At 42.0% G+C, this 16441-nt stretch overlaps 2 protein-coding genes across 3 annotated transcripts; one reads left to right on the top strand and one right to left on the bottom strand.

Annotated features, from left to right (window-relative positions):
* Nucleotides 1–1676: 1676 nt before the first annotated feature.
* On the bottom strand, nt 1677–4735 carry thtpa (thiamine triphosphatase). 2 transcript variants are annotated; one of them, XM_058625272.1, is made up of 4 exons: nt 4299–4735; nt 2792–2861; nt 2101–2595; nt 1677–1993 (listed from the first exon to the last, which is right to left on the bottom strand). In XM_058625272.1, the coding sequence occupies exons 2-4, from the start codon at nt 2859–2861 to the stop codon at nt 1893–1895; spliced, it is 666 nt and encodes a 221-aa protein (XP_058481255.1). In that variant the 5' UTR covers nt 4299–4735; the 3' UTR covers nt 1677–1892. The 2 variants fall into 2 exon arrangements, with proteins under 2 accessions (XP_058481255.1, XP_058481245.1); XM_058625262.1 differs by lacking the exon at nt 4299–4735 and adding an exon at nt 3394–3774.
* On the top strand, nt 4040–16222 carry zfhx2 (zinc finger homeobox 2). The gene is made up of 5 exons (XM_058625250.1): nt 4040–4165; nt 6934–7092; nt 7941–8001; nt 8175–12379; nt 13148–16222. Exons 1-5 carry the CDS (start codon nt 4160–4162, stop codon nt 13565–13567), a joined length of 4851 nt encoding a protein of 1616 aa, XP_058481233.1. The 5' UTR covers nt 4040–4159; the 3' UTR covers nt 13568–16222.
* The last annotated feature ends 219 nt before the right edge of the window (nt 16223–16441 follow it).

Here is a 16441-nt window from a genome sequence, read left to right on the forward strand (position 1 = left end):
AAAATGTTGATTTGCTTGGAAAGGAAATGAGGAAGAAACTTCTATATTAGTGAAATATCCATTATTATTTTATATTCTCCGTGTAACTTTTTGTCTTATCATATTAATACAACCTCACAGGGTTTCATTTTGTTATTATAACAAAATCATTTCATCGTAGATGTTTAGTAGTATTATGATAAATCATTATTGGAGCGACAAGCTGCACCCCAGAATTTTCTGGCTCAACTGACTAGAAATTTGGACTGTAACATGCCCAACATAAGTGCCAAATATGTCTACTTATTTGTGCCACCAACTCACAGGCAGTGGGTGGAGGATGTCGTGTGTGCCATTTTAAACTTGAACAGCCTTTAATGTGAAATACTTTCTATTCCCACAAGTGTGGTTATTTCATTTTTTAAATTGTTCAGTTAATGATTAATCTTCACATTGTAAACCTCAATCATTATAATATTATTATTAGCGTGTCTTTGCTTTTTATTGACATGACATGCGAACACAGATTAATTTTCCTGTCCAGCTCAAATGCACTTGAACATCTACGGGCGTGTTGAGTTCAAAGCTGTGGTCGGGTACATGTTGATGAATTGTCATCCTAGAGCAGTGGAGAGTGATGGACCAGCATGAACCTGGTCTGAGGTCAGTGGTGTTGATGTATTTCATAGTTATTTTAAAAGATAGTAAAACCAACTGTTTCCTCTGAAAAACAAGTTCTCTGTCTTCTGGTAAATTCATTTTTAGAATATCAATCAAGAAAATGGGAATTCACCTTGATTTTCATTAGAAAAAAGAGAACGAGAAGAGAAAGCCAACTGATGTTCAAGTCCAGGAACTCAGCACAAAACATACTTACATGCGTACATAGCTTCCTCTTTTGCATAATACAGTTGAGGTTGCATTTATTGATGCAGTAGCAAGCTGTGTGTAGTGACAATGATTTTCCAAAGTGCTCCCAAGCCCATATGGCTGTGTCCATGACAGTAGCATTACTGTTTATCATACAATACATTGAGAGAGCTCCATGTTCACACACATTTAGCAGAGATCTCCCCAAATCTCTTTATTATGAACTGTAGATGTCAACACAGCTAAATTCTTAGTAATCCTGTGGTGTTAAACATTATTTTTGAAGTGACTCATAATTCTCTCATAATATTTGGAACAAAATGGTGAGCCAAGACTTATCCTCGCTTACAAAGCCCTAAGCCTCAGGTGGATGTTCCTTCTATAGCTTAATTTAATACCCTCACCTGCTAATCTGCTAATCGTGTAACTTTCCAGAACACTGTTACCTGTGTTACCTTTACAGTTTTTTATCTGTTAAATTAGGATTACAGTCACTTAAAATTATTATAGATTTTTAGTTATATTGCATTTTAGTAAGTGTCTCAACTTTTAGGGAAATTAGGATTGTAAATTAAGTGAACAAGACCTAAAGAAACCTGCTGCCTCAGCTTTTTTAGAAAATGTTTCGCCCGTATATCTCTGGTTATACTTAATGAGACTTGGTTCATATAACAGATGTAAGAAACAATAAAACATATTTAAATGATTATCTATTACTACATAATTTCATAAGAATTTTCCATGGTTTTAAACTGAATTGTGAACAATTTGTAGTAATATAAGTAAATTGTCATTTGAACACAACAACCCTCATTTACAGTATATAGTCAGTGTGTCAACTCATTTATTATGTGTTAACAGTTAATCATATATTCATTGTTATAACCAGACTTAAAAACAACATTTGCAGTACATAAGACAAAAAAGTGCAGGTGGAGCGGAAAGGTCTTTTGTCTTAAATGCAGGGAATATCTTGAATTAATAAATAAAAACAACAGTTTCAAGACACTAAAGTGCAAATGTTTCACACAGTCTCTGATCTCTTACAAGATGTGCACACTTTTTAATTTGGTGTAGTGTGCAGGGTTATATCTTTTGAGGTAAATATGCATTTTTCCTTCAACTCGTTGATGCCCAGTCAGACCTGTGAAGGAAGATCATAAGAAATGACAAATTAACATCCTACCTCATAAGCACAATGTTTCTTACTTTGTGATTTAAAAGCCATGGGAATGTCAGCTTTAAGCTCACCCAGCTTTTGAGCTGTTCTCTCAATCTTCTCCAGGGCAGCCTGCACATCTCCTCCCTCAGGTATGACCACCTCTACCTCCCCCACATGGTAGCCAAAGTCAGCTTGGTCCAGATCTATGTGCACCCCCTCCTCCTCTAAAGTGAATGACCGCCGCACTGTTGTAAACTCTGCAAAGCATGACAGATTCATTTTTCTTAGCCAGGACTCCTGCTGTGAGGAGTCTGTCTCCGCGTCTCTGTCCTCACAAACATCTTTGATAACCTCCATCACTCTCAGCTGAATTTCATGCAGGTTTGTGATCTCCTTGTAGCGAGTACACAGTGCTGCCACCTCACTATGCTCTCCACTTATCTCTTCTGTCCCACTGACTGCTGCTGTTGGACACTTGAGTTCCCAGCATCCTTTACGTTTACGCAGCCACATGTTTCTCAGCGTCAGGTCAAACTGAGGGTTGTCAAAGTACTGGTCGTGAAACTGACGTTGACCAACACAGACTGGAAAGGAAAGAGAATGAGATGCATAAATAAATGCACACATGACTTTAAATCAATCAGCAGTGAGTGGCAGTAAAGGTTGTAAAAAGAGTTTCAGAGGAGATGTGAAAGTTGACAGTGATCACAGCATCAGAGAAGAACCTCAACTCTAAATTTACCCTTGTGTAAATGCATGGTAGACAAATTTAACTCATACCCCCGATCTCCTCCAGTGTCTTCAGAGTGTCGGCACTGCATATGAACTTTCTCTCCACTTCAACACTCATCTGAAATGACACAGTGTCATCAACACCAACAGAGTGGTAGGATCATGAGTGCAGCTAAATTCACTATTATACCATTTACAATCTGTATCCTGTATAACAGGCAGGTAATAATATAATAACAACAATGTTGTAATGCAATAGTGTGTATATCTACCTATACTACCCTTACAGCTTTAATTGGTGTGTAGATTAATTGATTACACGCAAATACATGAACACAGTGATATACAACATTATAACAATAATCCACTTACATAATACTACACATTATACAATACTAATAAAATTGAATTTATACTTTGCCTGCAGCAGATTATATTAACCTTAAAAAAAACACTTAGAAATTGTTGTATTTTATCAAAGTATAGAAAAGTATTTCTTTCCGATAAGACTTGACTCATTCAGCCCACGCTGATGCTGCACTGTTGTTGCTGCAGCAGACCCGCGCATGAACTTCACGTAAAAATCCACAAACTGAACCATGGAAATTTTAAAAACGAGCCGAGGCAGCGCGGACTGCAGTCTCACACACCTTTACAGATCAGGTCCCTACGTCTGCGTAATTCGGCATCAAAATCCGAGCAACCGATGAAGCTGGGCGGCAGCTACACGTCAGCAAAAATGTATTCTGCACAGGCGCAGTTACAGACACCTATGAGGGTGTTGAGGAGCATCACCTTCCTGCCCCAGTAACGCATGGACGTAAGTGGTGCAGTTTTAATCCGCCCTTCCTCATCATAATTTACCCCCACAGACGCCCTACGCCACAGTGACTGTCTTTGGGGAAACACGCGGGACACAGCCCACGCCTGTCTCGAACCGCATTCGTTTTTTAGGTCGTCAGAGTGACACTTAACTGTCCAGGCGGACAGGACGAGGACTCGTATTCACCTTTAATGTAAGAATGAGGAAGGTTTAATATTAAAGGGAGGGGTGTGGGGGGAGTGATGGGGTGGGCTCCTGTGATCCACGCACTTTAATGGAAGTGTGTCCACGAGGCACAGTCTCATCAGGCTGCTGTGATCAGTGATCATAATATAATATAGCAGTGATATGTGGGTTATATAAGGATTTATATATCCGTGTCCCTCTGAATGTCAACAGCCACCCTCGGGGGGAGCTGTGGTCTGTTTACTACAGGGGAGAGGGAGGGGGAGAGCAGGAGAGAGAGAGAGAGAGGGAGGGAGGAGGAGAGGGAGGGAGGGAGAGAGAGCGAGAGGAGGGCAGGAAAGAAAACTTTTCACTTCTGAGGAGCCACAGAGAAAGCGTGTGCGTGTGTGCGTGCTGGAGCGGAGACCATGCAGGTAAAACGCATTAGCTAATTGCTCTCAACTTAATTAAACGCGCTTGTGATCGATTAATTGCGCTGCTTTGTACGGAAGAGTGGCCTGCCACTGCCGGACAACCGACAGACGACGGATCGAGCCTCGTACTTACCCGATCGTTCGCAGAAATCCAACATTAAACCCAAAGTTTTTCTGCCTCTCGTCTCTTTTTCACTCGCTCTCCCGACACCACCCCCACCGTCGGGCCGATCGCGGCCACCCTGTTCTCCGCTTCAGAGCTTTTTCGGAGCCACTTAACGGCAGCACAAGCGGTTAAATTGCAGTTTACATGGACATGTGTTGCGCCGAAGTGTTTAAGGTCTGGATTTCAGCGCTAGGACGCGTCTAAAGGGGGTCTGCAGGGCGGGGGGTAAGGGAGAGGGGGGCGAGTGTTTTCTAACACATCTGTGAACGGAGCCACGTTCGTTAATTAAACGGCTGTGTAGGCCTCGGTCTCCGCTGAGCGGTGGCGGAGGAGCGGCGTTTACATGCCTCTCATCCAGCGGGACACGGAGCTAACTCGAGGCCGAGGTTTGTGAACTGAAGTCCAGCAAGTGTTTTATTTTTTATATCTCTCCGAACCAGTCTGTACGCTGGAGCTGCAGTTCCCACCTGAACCAGGGCAGAGTTTGTGGGGGGATGGGAGGGGGTGGCAGTTAATTATCTGTCTGCTAACAGGCTATAGCTAGCAAAGTCACACGACTGTTTTCAACCTTTTCTGGTTTCATGAGTTTGGAACGGAGGGGCAGCGGCCAGTGTTATGGCACACATAAGAGGGTGGTTTTCACTGCGGGATTATTTCCACTTAACTACGGCAGCAGCTCGACTAGAAACACCGCTTTAATGCGACGTTTGAGTCGCTACTCAGCCTAGCTGCTAGCTAATTGATTCATCTCATGTCGGCGTAGCTAATTAGACTTCTCATTAATTAGCGAAGTGTGCGCAAAGAGACGTCAGTCTGGTTCTGTCAATGATTTTAATTATGACATTGCGATGAAGGGCTGTTAAAGGTGATGTAGTGTGTGGATGCAGCCTTGTCGGAATGGAATATTGTCGAATATCCCCGCTAGCCTGCTAATTGGCATGAGGAGGAAGTGAGGAGTGTAGCTGTGGTGGCATTGAGCCTGATGTCCAGCTGCATCGTGGATTATGGATGTTTGAAGGGAAATACGCCAGAGTTGGAGTGATCTGTTCTGACTTGCAGCTCCAAACTGTGTGTGGAGCAAAGTGTGATCTCTGATCTACGTTAACATGTTGTTCACATGCTCACTGTGAAGGTAAAGAGTAAGGAGGAAGGGAGGGAGGCAGGGGGACTTTTGTGATTGTCAGGCAGCACATGTTATCATTTGCTGCTTCTCCTCCAGTCTGTTTTGCATTTAATAAATTTAATGCACATGTGGTATTAGATCAGTGTGTTGAGGGTATGGTTATGGCCAGGATTGTATCAATACCAATAATTATACTAGCAGTGTTCATTCATACTTAAAGATTCAGTCTGCTCTGCATTTTAAAAATGTATGTGCACATGTGGTATTGGATCAGTAGGGATAGGCATCTTTAGGAATTTATTTGTTGCAAATGCTGAGTAGACATTTCCAACTATTTTCCTTTTTTCTTGTCATCATGAGCAGTGGTTCCCTTTCATTTTTCAGATGATTTTTGACAACTCGTACATCAAAACATTTGACTCGTTCAGAACATCTTTTTTAAACTGACACTGTTTAATCAGATACTTATTAGTGATTATCTATAATCTGGTGTGGGGGTGCCTAAACGCAGGCGTGTGGTGTAGGAAGAGTGTATTTCCTACCTCACCACCAGAGAAAAGGTTCTTCTGTATAAACAAATGGACTCCACTGTAGTGAATGCTTGTAAATCTCCTTCAATTAACATGGCAATAAACGCGATATCGGCTGTTTTCCTCGTCATTTCCCTCCTTTGATGGAGAATGGGTTGGACTGACTTCTGTGCTGCTGCTTGCTTGCTTGATGTTCGTTCTGGGGTTATTTTGCACATATAGTAGAAGTTCTTCAATGTACTCACCCACCACGATGTTTCAAGAGTAAATAACACAGTGCAACATCAAATGTAATTGCCTCATGTAACAAGCTACACCATAGTGGACTATGCTAGCATTGTTTGATTTCCAACCACTCTAAAGTGAAGTTAAAAAATGTTTCTTCAGATGTTAATTGACCGTGGCCAATAAGGAATTTGTGCCACTTCACTATTGTTTCTCAGTGCCCAATCCTTGAGTTGAAGTAGGTTTAATGCCAAGAGGTCTGGAACAATGGTGTGTTTTCATTTTCATTGTGAACCTAATTCACCACAGTGCAATGTAAAACCCACTGAAAGTGTCATATGGATACTCCCCTGCATGTCAAAGGTGTCATTTAAACAATTGCTTTACTGTGTAGACAAAATAGTGGGGACCTCCCTACATGGTTAATGTTTAAAAAGAAGTCACAAATAAGATTTCAAAGACTTGTAGGACTGAGATATCCTGATCTAGGATTAGTTTTACTGTTGCATCCTTTATGAAAAGGTTTACATTTAGAGTTTTAAACATGGCAGAGTATGATAAATGCTTGTTATCAGACAGACATGAAACAATAACAATACACTTGATTCCATGTAATTACTTTTTATTCCACATTGCTCTTAAGTTTTTTGTTTTTTTTTATCTGTGAAATCCTTGTGATCAACAGAGGGAGTAATATTCTCAAATATGCTCTTTAATTTTCCAGGAGGAGTCTGGAGAGACACCGAGCAGTGAAAGCAATGGGGTGGCAGAGTGGCTGTGCCCCCTCTGCCAAAAAGGCCAACCAGACAGATCCTCCCTGTCTCTGCATCTCACTGAGCAACACAGTGTACTTCCATCTTGTGTCGACAGACTGTTGGACATTGTAAGTGTGGCTGCCACCCTCAACCCCACACATATTATGCTTTTTGAAAGGGGTAACTTTAGAGAATGATCAAACTCTTAGTGAAATAGGCTAAAAGGGGAAACTCTCACAAACCTTAAAGCAACTCTCAACACATAAGCTTCACCAAACAAGTATTAGTGGCTGACTGTAAAAATGTTTAAAAAATGAATGTCAAAAAAGAGGTTAGAGAGAAATGTTGCATACATGTAGAGAAGCAAGATCTTGGACTTTTTTTATACATATAGTAAGTACTTGAGCCAATAACTGAATACTGAAATTATATAATTGTTGTAGAGGGCGCCAGCATTGAGGTCAAGGAGGTAGCAGCCAACCAGCTTCATTGGTTGCTCGGCATTTTAAGGCCAATATCGGCTGATGCTGATAATATTGTGCATTCCTACATACGTGCATTTAATATTTCTTGGTTACTTGGTAATAACATCCCTTATTTGTGCAAATACTTTCGGCAGTTAGCACTGAATATTTATCTCTTAAACATTTTATTGTTCTAACATTTCTGCATACCAATTTGCTGTGTGGACATCAAGTTTGATTGGTGATTCAAAAGTTATGGTCATGAAGAGTGTAGAAACAAAGGGAGCTGACATTGTGACTTAACTAATCAGATGGCTTAATATATGCCTCAAGGGTAATTTGCAAATGAAAGGCTAGTTAAATTTGCTTTGAGTAATATAACCACACGACGGGTCACGCCTAAATGTTGTGCTGCTCTAAAGCTACGTAGCATTTATCTCATCCTAAAGGAGCATGTCTGGGGAGGGAAGTTTTCTGTGGAGGCTTTTCAGATTTTTATTTTCTTTGAACAGGCTGTTCTAAAACAGAGTGCCAGTGAAAGAGAGGAGGACAAAGGTGCTCAAAAGTCTTCAGGTGAGGATGAAAAATACTTAAATGATAGGTAAATCATAAAGAGAAAGAAAATCACCACATTTGAACACTACAACAAATTAGTAGAATGTGTTTTCAGTTTATAACTACCCAGTACCCATTTAATTTAACATTAAAGATTGACTTATTAATTTGCATATATGACTTTTTATCAGATTCTGAATCCCCGCAACTAAAGCCCGGTGAAGACGTTGGTTCAGAGCCCTCCCAATCAAGCAAGAATTCAGACGCTACCCCGACTCAAGGAGACAAAGAGATGGAGGAAGAGAGAATAATGGAACAGGAGGGAGGTGAACCTGAGCCTGAGCCAGAAGAGGAGGGAAATAAACTCACAGGAGCCAAACAGAAAAATGCAGATGAAAACACAGAAATCCCAGAAGCCAGTGAAAAGTCAGTTGGTAAAAATGGTGTGCCACGTGAAAATAACACCCGCTCATTCAAATGCAATGCCTGCCTGGAAAATTTTCCCAGCAGAACTGCCTTGAGTGTTCATTACAACTCTGCATCCCACATTCAGAGGATGACGACAGGCTCTGCCAAACAAGGTGGCGAAAATGATCCTCAATCTCCTTCAGTTCCTGTTTTGTCTCGGCCATACGTATCAAATAAACCCTACCAATGTGCTGTATGTCGAGTTTCTTACAATCACGCCATCACCCTCGAGAGCCATATGAAATCTGTCTTGCATCAGACCCGCAGCAGGAATGCTGGAATTGTTGCACATGCTGCAAACAGTGCAGCGACCACTGCTGGTTTAGGAGGCAGCACTCCCACTGCTCCAAATACTAGTAGCTCGTCTAGAAATGGATCCACTCAGTTAGTGACAACCACCAACTGTGCTTCTCCTGGAACAGTGATGGTGACGACTACAAAAGACGGAGAGCAGATTCAAACTTCACAAGTGGCTCCCTCCCTTCTCACCTCCCCTGTGGCCTCAGCTCAGGCAGTCTCAGCCTTCCTCACCCTCCTCACATCGAATCCAAACACTCTCTCACACTCGCTCCTCCCCTCACTGTTTGCAGCCGGTGCAGCTCCTGGTGCAGCCGCACATCAGCTCGTGCCTCAGCCTCAGATGGTCATGCCCTTGATCTTGAATGGGCTGCAAGCCCAAACTCAGCAGCACCAAGAGAACCAGCAAGGCCAGCTCCTCACACAGTGTGTGCCATTTGTTGGTCTCAGCACAGCCCAGCAAGCTCTCCTAACCCAAAGACTTAACAGCTTACATAGCCAGTGGCCCTCTGCAGGTCTTACAGCAGACATACAGCCTGAAGAGCAAAAGCAGACTATAAAATGTGAGGGTGAACAAGACAGCCAGCATAGTGTGGAGGCAGTTGAGGTCCCAGGTCAGATCAAGGACAGAGCTAACTGGATGACAGATAACAATAAAACAGAGAAGCCTAAGAAAGAGGACAGTAAAGAAGCACAGTGTCCCATTATAGAAGGAAAAGTGAAGGCTGAGAGTAATGAAGACAATGGGAAGGCGAGTAGAGAAAGCACAACAGATGGAGACTGCTCGACTAATCAGTTGGACCTGGAAGGTGATAAAGCAGCTAGCCTGAATCTTTCCCCAGCGGGCACAGAGAAAAGCCTCCGCAATAACAGTCTCTCGCCTTCTGCATCTGTACCCAGCAACTCAACCCTCAGTCCTGTAAATTTAAACCTTATGCTTAGTCCTGATTCTACTCCACAAAAATCACAATCGGGGACTAGCCCTTGTGGTTCTCTTGGGACCCCAAAATCCAGTCCTAATACAAATGCCTTAACTAACAACCAAACTAGATCCTTTTGTACTACAATAGGATCAATTACTTCAGAACTTCCATTGTTGTCAGAGTTCCAGTCAGAGGTTCTCTGGGCGTTTTTTGAGTCACGTAGCGAGGCTGATGCTGCAAGTCCTCCCCGTGAAGACTGTGAGGCACTGGGCAGAGAGGTGGGGCTTTCTGAAGAAGAGGTACGTAGGTGGCTGAATCAAGCCAGACATGCTAAAAGAAAGCAGAGGGCGACAGAGTTAGCAAACCTGCAAGGTGTGACAGGAGTTACACGACACACCCAGAGTTTTGACAATGACTATGATGATGAGGAAAACTCACTGATAATAGCAGAAGGCGACGATGATGCTGAAGCTTCAGGGAGTCAGGCAATAGATTTATCCAGAACAAGAGGGAAGCGTAGACGGAGAGACATTGGAGTGGAGGGTCAGGGAGATTACTGTCTTACGTCTGACTCTGAAAATGAGGTCTACACCTCTGTCATTGTGTCTGATGAGGAGAGTCAGAGTGGATCTCTGAGGGAGGGTACTGAGAGCCCTGCTAAAGGTGAAGTGCTGCGGGAGGCTCATGGTGATAAAGTGTCAGTTGGAGGAAAGGTCTTGCGCTCCACGACTGTGTTTCTCTCTGATGCAGAGGAGGAATATGAAGATGATGAGGGTGGAGGAAGTCAGGGAACCAAAAGGAAAAAACAAAAGGGGGAGTTTGAGCATGATGAGGTGGAGGTGAAGAAGGAGAGACAGGACCCAGATGTGGATCTAGAGCTGGAGGCCCAAGGGGATCCTCCAAGTTCGCTGCTCCATACACTGGAACATCCTGAGATTTCAACCAGTGCTTTACACTCACTCCCATTGTCTCTCGCTCACTTTTCTACCCAGTTCATCAGTCCATATGTTCTCTCTCTTGCCCCTTCACTGATTGATGGGAGCAAGATACCAGTCTTTACAAATCCACCAACCATCACACGCTTCTCGAGCTCTCCTTTGTCGCAGTCTCTCTCCTCGCACAACCAAATTTCTCATTATCTGCCAAATGGTGGGGACTGCGAGTCTGCTCTAGACCTCAGCATGGGGAAAAACAGCTCAAAATCTGCCTCCTCTTCATCATCTTTGGCTGACAAAATCGCTGCACAGAAAGGGCAATTGCTGGATGGGCTTGGCCTGAGACCTACATCCAAAGGTCTCGTAGTTGTCCAAGTTAAGCCTGAATCTGTGAGTGCTATGGCCTCCTCCAACAGCAGTATGAGTCTTGTTAACTGCAATAATGTGACAAAGTCTAGTATTTACATGAGGGCGACCGAGAAAACAAATTCTTTGCTATTGGAAAGGGAACGAGTAAAGGAGAGAGAGAAGGGGAGGGAGCAAGAGCAGCAGCAGCAGCAGCAGAGGAAGGCTAAAGGAAAAAGGTATCGGGATATGCGACGTTCAAGAACCATCATTCAAGCTGACCAACTTGATATTTTGTATGGCTGCTATTTCAAAGACCCAAATCCTGGGAAACACGAGTTTGAACAGATTTCAGAGTGGGTCCACCTTCCAAAGAAGGTTGTTCAGATTTGGTTCCAGAACATGAGGGCAAGGGAACGAAAGGGTGAGGTCAGATTTATCAGTGATGGCACACTGGCAGCAGTGGGCAAACCTCTCATCAAATTTACCTGGCCTCTCACCAAACCCATATTTTCTAACAAGCCCACTTCAAACAATACTGGATGTATTACAACTACTCCAATTGTTCGCACCCTCATCAAGACAGAGATTGAGCCTGTGAAGGTTGACGGCAAACCAATGATGGTGAAAAAAGTAACGCCAGTTCCCATCAAGCCTAAGGAGGTGGTTTCTTCTACTGTGGTCTCTCCTTTGAGCAGCAGTGCAGTGCCAAAGACCAAGCTTGAAACCACCAGCAATGTCACTATGGTCAAAGTTGCACCCAAAGTCACCACCCCTGTTCTCTCAGCTCCCACCAAGGATCCAATCCCCATTGCCCCAAGACCAGCCCAGAAACGAAAGCTAGAAGATGAGAGCGAGGAAGAAAAGACTGATGAAGAGAGAGACGATGAGAATGAGATAGGTCCTGGACCAGGGACCACTAATCGCATGGTGCCCAAACTGCCCTCAACTCCCATTAACAACAGGCCTCCTGCCACAACAGTGGTAGCACAAAAACAGAATGGGCTTAACTACTGGACTCCCAAGGTCCCCATAAAGATCAACACTATATCAAGAGAACAATTGGGTCTCCCCACACATACGCCTCCTCGTACCATCCCCCCTCCACCCACCCCGAGCATTGCTCCAGTCAGCCCAAACACCCCCAGCTCTGCCAAAGTGGCCATCCCAAACACCCCAGCTGTGGCTAAATCAAGTCCAACAGAAAGCGGTTTTCTGCCCCACTCATCCAGCCGCAGGCCTCGCACACATTTGTCCTGCCTACAGTTGTCCATCCTGCAGTCCTGTTACGAGACCTGTGCTCACCCTAATGCCATGGAGTGTGAGGCAATAGGCACTGAGCTCAATCTGCCACTCAAAGTGGTGCAAATCTGGTTCCAAAATACCAGAGCCAAGGAGAAGCGTTGGAGGTTGCAGCAAGAAAAATTGGTAAGTGGACATAATTTAATATGAATGCTGTTTAATGAGTAATCACATTAGTGTGTATAAGAGTAATAAAAATCACAGAGACTAAGAGTCTTTTTTCAAATCTTGTTTTTTTTTTTTTTTAAACTATGAAAAAAAAAAGCACCTTGTTTGGTCAGTATTTAAATCGTTTTTGAAACTTGGCATTCAATAAATATTTGTTTTGAAACTTATTAAAATGTATTTAAGTTGCTAATGTCTTTTTTTTTTTCTCTCTGAAAGTGAAATGTTGTCCATCAGCATTATTTTAACAATATTAAGTTAGCATGTTATAAAATTATAAAACAGGGGGTATAGTGATTATGTATACCTCTGCCAAGGCCAAATCTTCCTGTGCGTTTGTGTTGCTACTATCTAAATAATGTAGTTGTTCTGCATCAAGTTGAACAAACTCGCATGTTGAGACTGTAAATATTTGATCAAGATCAAAATATAATTTACTGACAAAGTAACAGAACTTCCCAAAAAAAATTCCAGTAGCCTATCTGCTCTTTGCACTTGGTTTTATTTTTCTCTTCTTTTACTTTCATCTTGTTTGTTTGTAATGAACTGAGTTTTTCTTAGATGCATAGGTGAACTTACAAACTACTTGACAGTAGAAGTACATTATAGTATTACTGTCACTATTGGAAAATATTTTGTGATACAATCTGCAACAAATTAAGCCCTTGACAAACAAGACACTAAATGTTTTCTCTCTTTGTCTCTGTCTGTCCACTTCCCCATTCTCAGTCTCCTCTGTCAGGTGGAAAACTGGACCTGAGCTCAGGAAGCTACTTGCAGTACAACGCTCTCAAAGCCAATCGTCCCATCCTGCCCAAACCAGTTAATCTGACAGTTACCGAACCTGCAACTTCCCCGGTGGCTGGACAGGCGGTGTCAAAGGAGGCCCTGTCAGGTCGCTGTGAGGTCTGCAATGTCTCCTTTGAATCCCGGGCTGCAGCGAGGGCCCATGTCTTCTCCCCACGTCACCTTGCAACCCTGAGAACCACTAACTTTGGCCAGCCAACGACGCTTGTCAACAAAAATGGCACCGGTAATGGCGGACCTGGAAGTGTCTCTCATTCGTCTTCAGTTATCAGCTCGGGTGCAGGTTCTGGAGGAGAGATGAGTATTGAGTCCCCTCCACCAACGGTCACCAGCAACAGTTAGAGACTCAGATCAGGATTGGTCTGCACACTGACTATTCTTGGACCCATTTGGGCTCCTCAGCTTTTAATAAACAAACTTGAGCACTCATCAAAAGCTAATATCATTTAGTTTTTGAAGTTGGCTCCCCCTGCACCCGCTATCCTTTGCTCAACCTTCACTGACTTACAATCCACTAATCTACAGACTTCACCTGGAGTAAACGCAACAGCAGACTATTTCCACGCTGTGTCTCACGTAATCAGCTGCTGTCTGATTAGTGATCAATGTGTCTCAAGTTTTCCTTGATCCTCATACACTTTGTCCAAACACTTTTGGTCCTAACCCTGTGGTTATATAATACCTTACTTCAGCGAACTTCCTCTAGTTTGTAAAGGCACTCAACTTGCCATGCTTGAACTGTCCTACCCGAAAGACTGATGCAAAAGTATTTCCTCTTTGGAAGTGGCCATTTGCAGGTGGGCCCAGAAACACTTTTTTTGGGATAATAACATGAAATACTCACATTAGTAACTCCCAGTTTGCTCCTGTGGAATTGCTTTTCTTATGCCTCCTTTCACTTGTAAAGCAAAGATCGCTTGCGTAAGACACGACTGGACTGAAGAATTGAAAGAGGATTAACTGGTATTGACTGTCACCTGTCACCTTTTAATTTGCCATGGCAGTGTGATCTGAAGGCTGTTGTGTCTATCGTCTTGGGATGTAAAAAATGAGGTACTTCAGAGAGAACAGGGCTGTTGAATTGTCCCCAGTTACATGTTCATTTTTCACGACAATCCAAACAGACAGGGCAAAAAGAAGCCAAGGAACGCAGAGTCCTGGCATAGCGCACTTTGACACATTTTACATTGTTTGAAATGTTTTTAAGCATTCTGATGCGAGTGTCTTTTTATGGGAAGACACAATAATGCATGTTGGATGCCTTAATATAAATCACCTGAAATAAAACGATTTTGCTTTTCTAGTCTAATGAAACATGCTTTAGGTGTGAGAATAATATTGTGAAAGATACAAACGTAGGAACAAATGGAGAAGAGCTTTGTTCCAAAATGGAAAGTCTCTGAATGTCATCTTTATATGGGAAAAGACAAGTCATGTCTGAAGTTCTCGTCTTTCTGGTTTTCAAGAACAATAACCAACTATCATGCTTTTTACAACAGATGTTTGATCCTGTGGATTTAACTTTCCACCCAAATATTTTTGATCTCATGTTGGAATACAGCTCTTCAGACCGATAAGAAGATAGTTTTCTATCAATGTAGGTGTGTTTAGAAATATAACCGCCTTAAGAGGAGGCACCACCAGGTATATCAGGTCAAGGCCAGGTGGTCTTCGTATAATATTGGTGAATTAATTTCATCTATATTTTGCCCATAGGTGCAGACTGATTCCTTGAATTTTACCATTCTCTTTTCCATGAGTGATGTGCATATGATAACGTTAAGGTCTGCATTTTTATTCACTTCAGTATTTATATCAACATAAAGCAATTAAAATTGGTATAAGAGATTTTATTTAGGCCAAAATCAATCCTCTTGAATATTTATAGAAAGGTGCTCGAAATGAGCCGTTTCCCACACTATTTCTGTCCCGTTTTCTGTTTTATTCAGTTTTTTTTTTTTTAAGTTACTAATCCTGGTTATGTACGTGCTGTGAAAAAGACACCTAACATCTGGAAACAGTGACAAGGGAGAACGATGGGTATTACCTGCATCCTTAAGGGACTAAGAAATACTTCAGTCTAGCAAGTAAATTGGGAAACATTAAATGTGTTGACTGAGAGCTAATAAGATGGTGCTGTGTTGAAGGACACATAACATACTAAAGATGTTTTCCTTCGATTTAAGTTGTATATTAATGTTACTATTGATAGTTTTAACAAAATGCAAAATGAAAACATGAACTTTTGTACAGAAATATATTAAAAAAATAACTGATATTCCAAAGTAATCCTCCCATTGCTTTGTCATTCAAAAACCAAAAAGCTATCTTGAGGTTGACAGAGCAGGAGAGGCATTCATAAATGCAAACTGTAAAGGACATCCCACGGCTTGACACTTGCACTAGTCCACAATTTTTTTTTATTTTTTTTTTATTTTTTTTGCACAAGCTGCAGACATTTAAAAAAGACACAACCATTAACACAACACTTGGTGTGGTTTTTGCAACGAAGATGGTGACAATGTGCTTTCATGAATATTAATAACTCCTGTTTGAAACTGTAACTTGTCTGTAAAGCAAGGACATCAGTGCTTGGACCTCAAGACTGGGATCTCTCACTCACTCACACACACACACGGTGTTGCACTGTCCAAACTAGATAGGTTTTTATGGAGATCTGCTTTTTATTCTCTTATGTTTTGTCACTTTGATTATCACTATTGTTATAACTGTACTACTACTTATACAATTTATCATTACTCATCACTGTTTTTTTTGAATATTATTGATCCATAATGGTTTAAATGCCACCTCTGCTCCAAAAGAGTAAGGTATTCCTTTGAATATTGAACAATAATAGTGGCAGTGTTGTTATGAATTGTTAGATTTTTGATTAAGCTTAATTTTCCCTCCTCACTTGTACCTGCCTTTTGTGTTGGTCTCCATTATGCTTTCTTTGATATACGGAAAAAAGAAATAAAATCAGTTGAACAACAACCTGTGTGATTGTTGGGTTTAAGGACATACACACATTTTTGGACTAAGAACTAAGAGAACTATAAATTGGAAGACAACAAGTTTTGGGATATGTTCTCCCATAATTGAACTAGCGATTACAACTCAAAAACAAACAAATCCTGGATTTGAAATTGAAACGACTGATTTATGTAGATTATTTTTTTCTTTAGAGCAGATTTAGGAATGTAGTTAGTCTTA

This window comes from Solea solea, chromosome 1 (assembly GCF_958295425.1).
Source record: "Solea solea chromosome 1, fSolSol10.1, whole genome shotgun sequence".
Taxonomy (NCBI): Eukaryota; Metazoa; Chordata; class Actinopteri; order Pleuronectiformes; family Soleidae; genus Solea; species Solea solea.

Bases quoted from the DNA above. Each gene is read 5' to 3' on its own strand.
- thtpa (XM_058625272.1), bottom strand. From the start codon at position 2,861: ATGAGTGTTGAAGTGGAGAGAAAGTTCATATGCAGTGCCGACACTCTG. The intron at 2,596-2,791 runs GTATGAGTTAAA...TTTCCTTTCCAG, and splicing joins GACACTGGAGGAGATCGGGG to TCTGTGTTGGTCAACGTCAG. The intron at 1,994-2,100 runs GTGAGCTTAAAG...CTTCCTTCACAG, and splicing joins GAGAACAGCTCAAAAGCTGG to GTCTGACTGGGCATCAACGA.
- zfhx2 (XM_058625250.1), top strand. The intron at 7,093-7,940 runs GTAAGTGTGGCT...TTCTTTGAACAG, and splicing joins TCGACAGACTGTTGGACATT to GCTGTTCTAAAACAGAGTGC. The intron at 12,380-13,147 runs GTAAGTGGACAT...CCCCATTCTCAG, and splicing joins GGTTGCAGCAAGAAAAATTG to TCTCCTCTGTCAGGTGGAAA.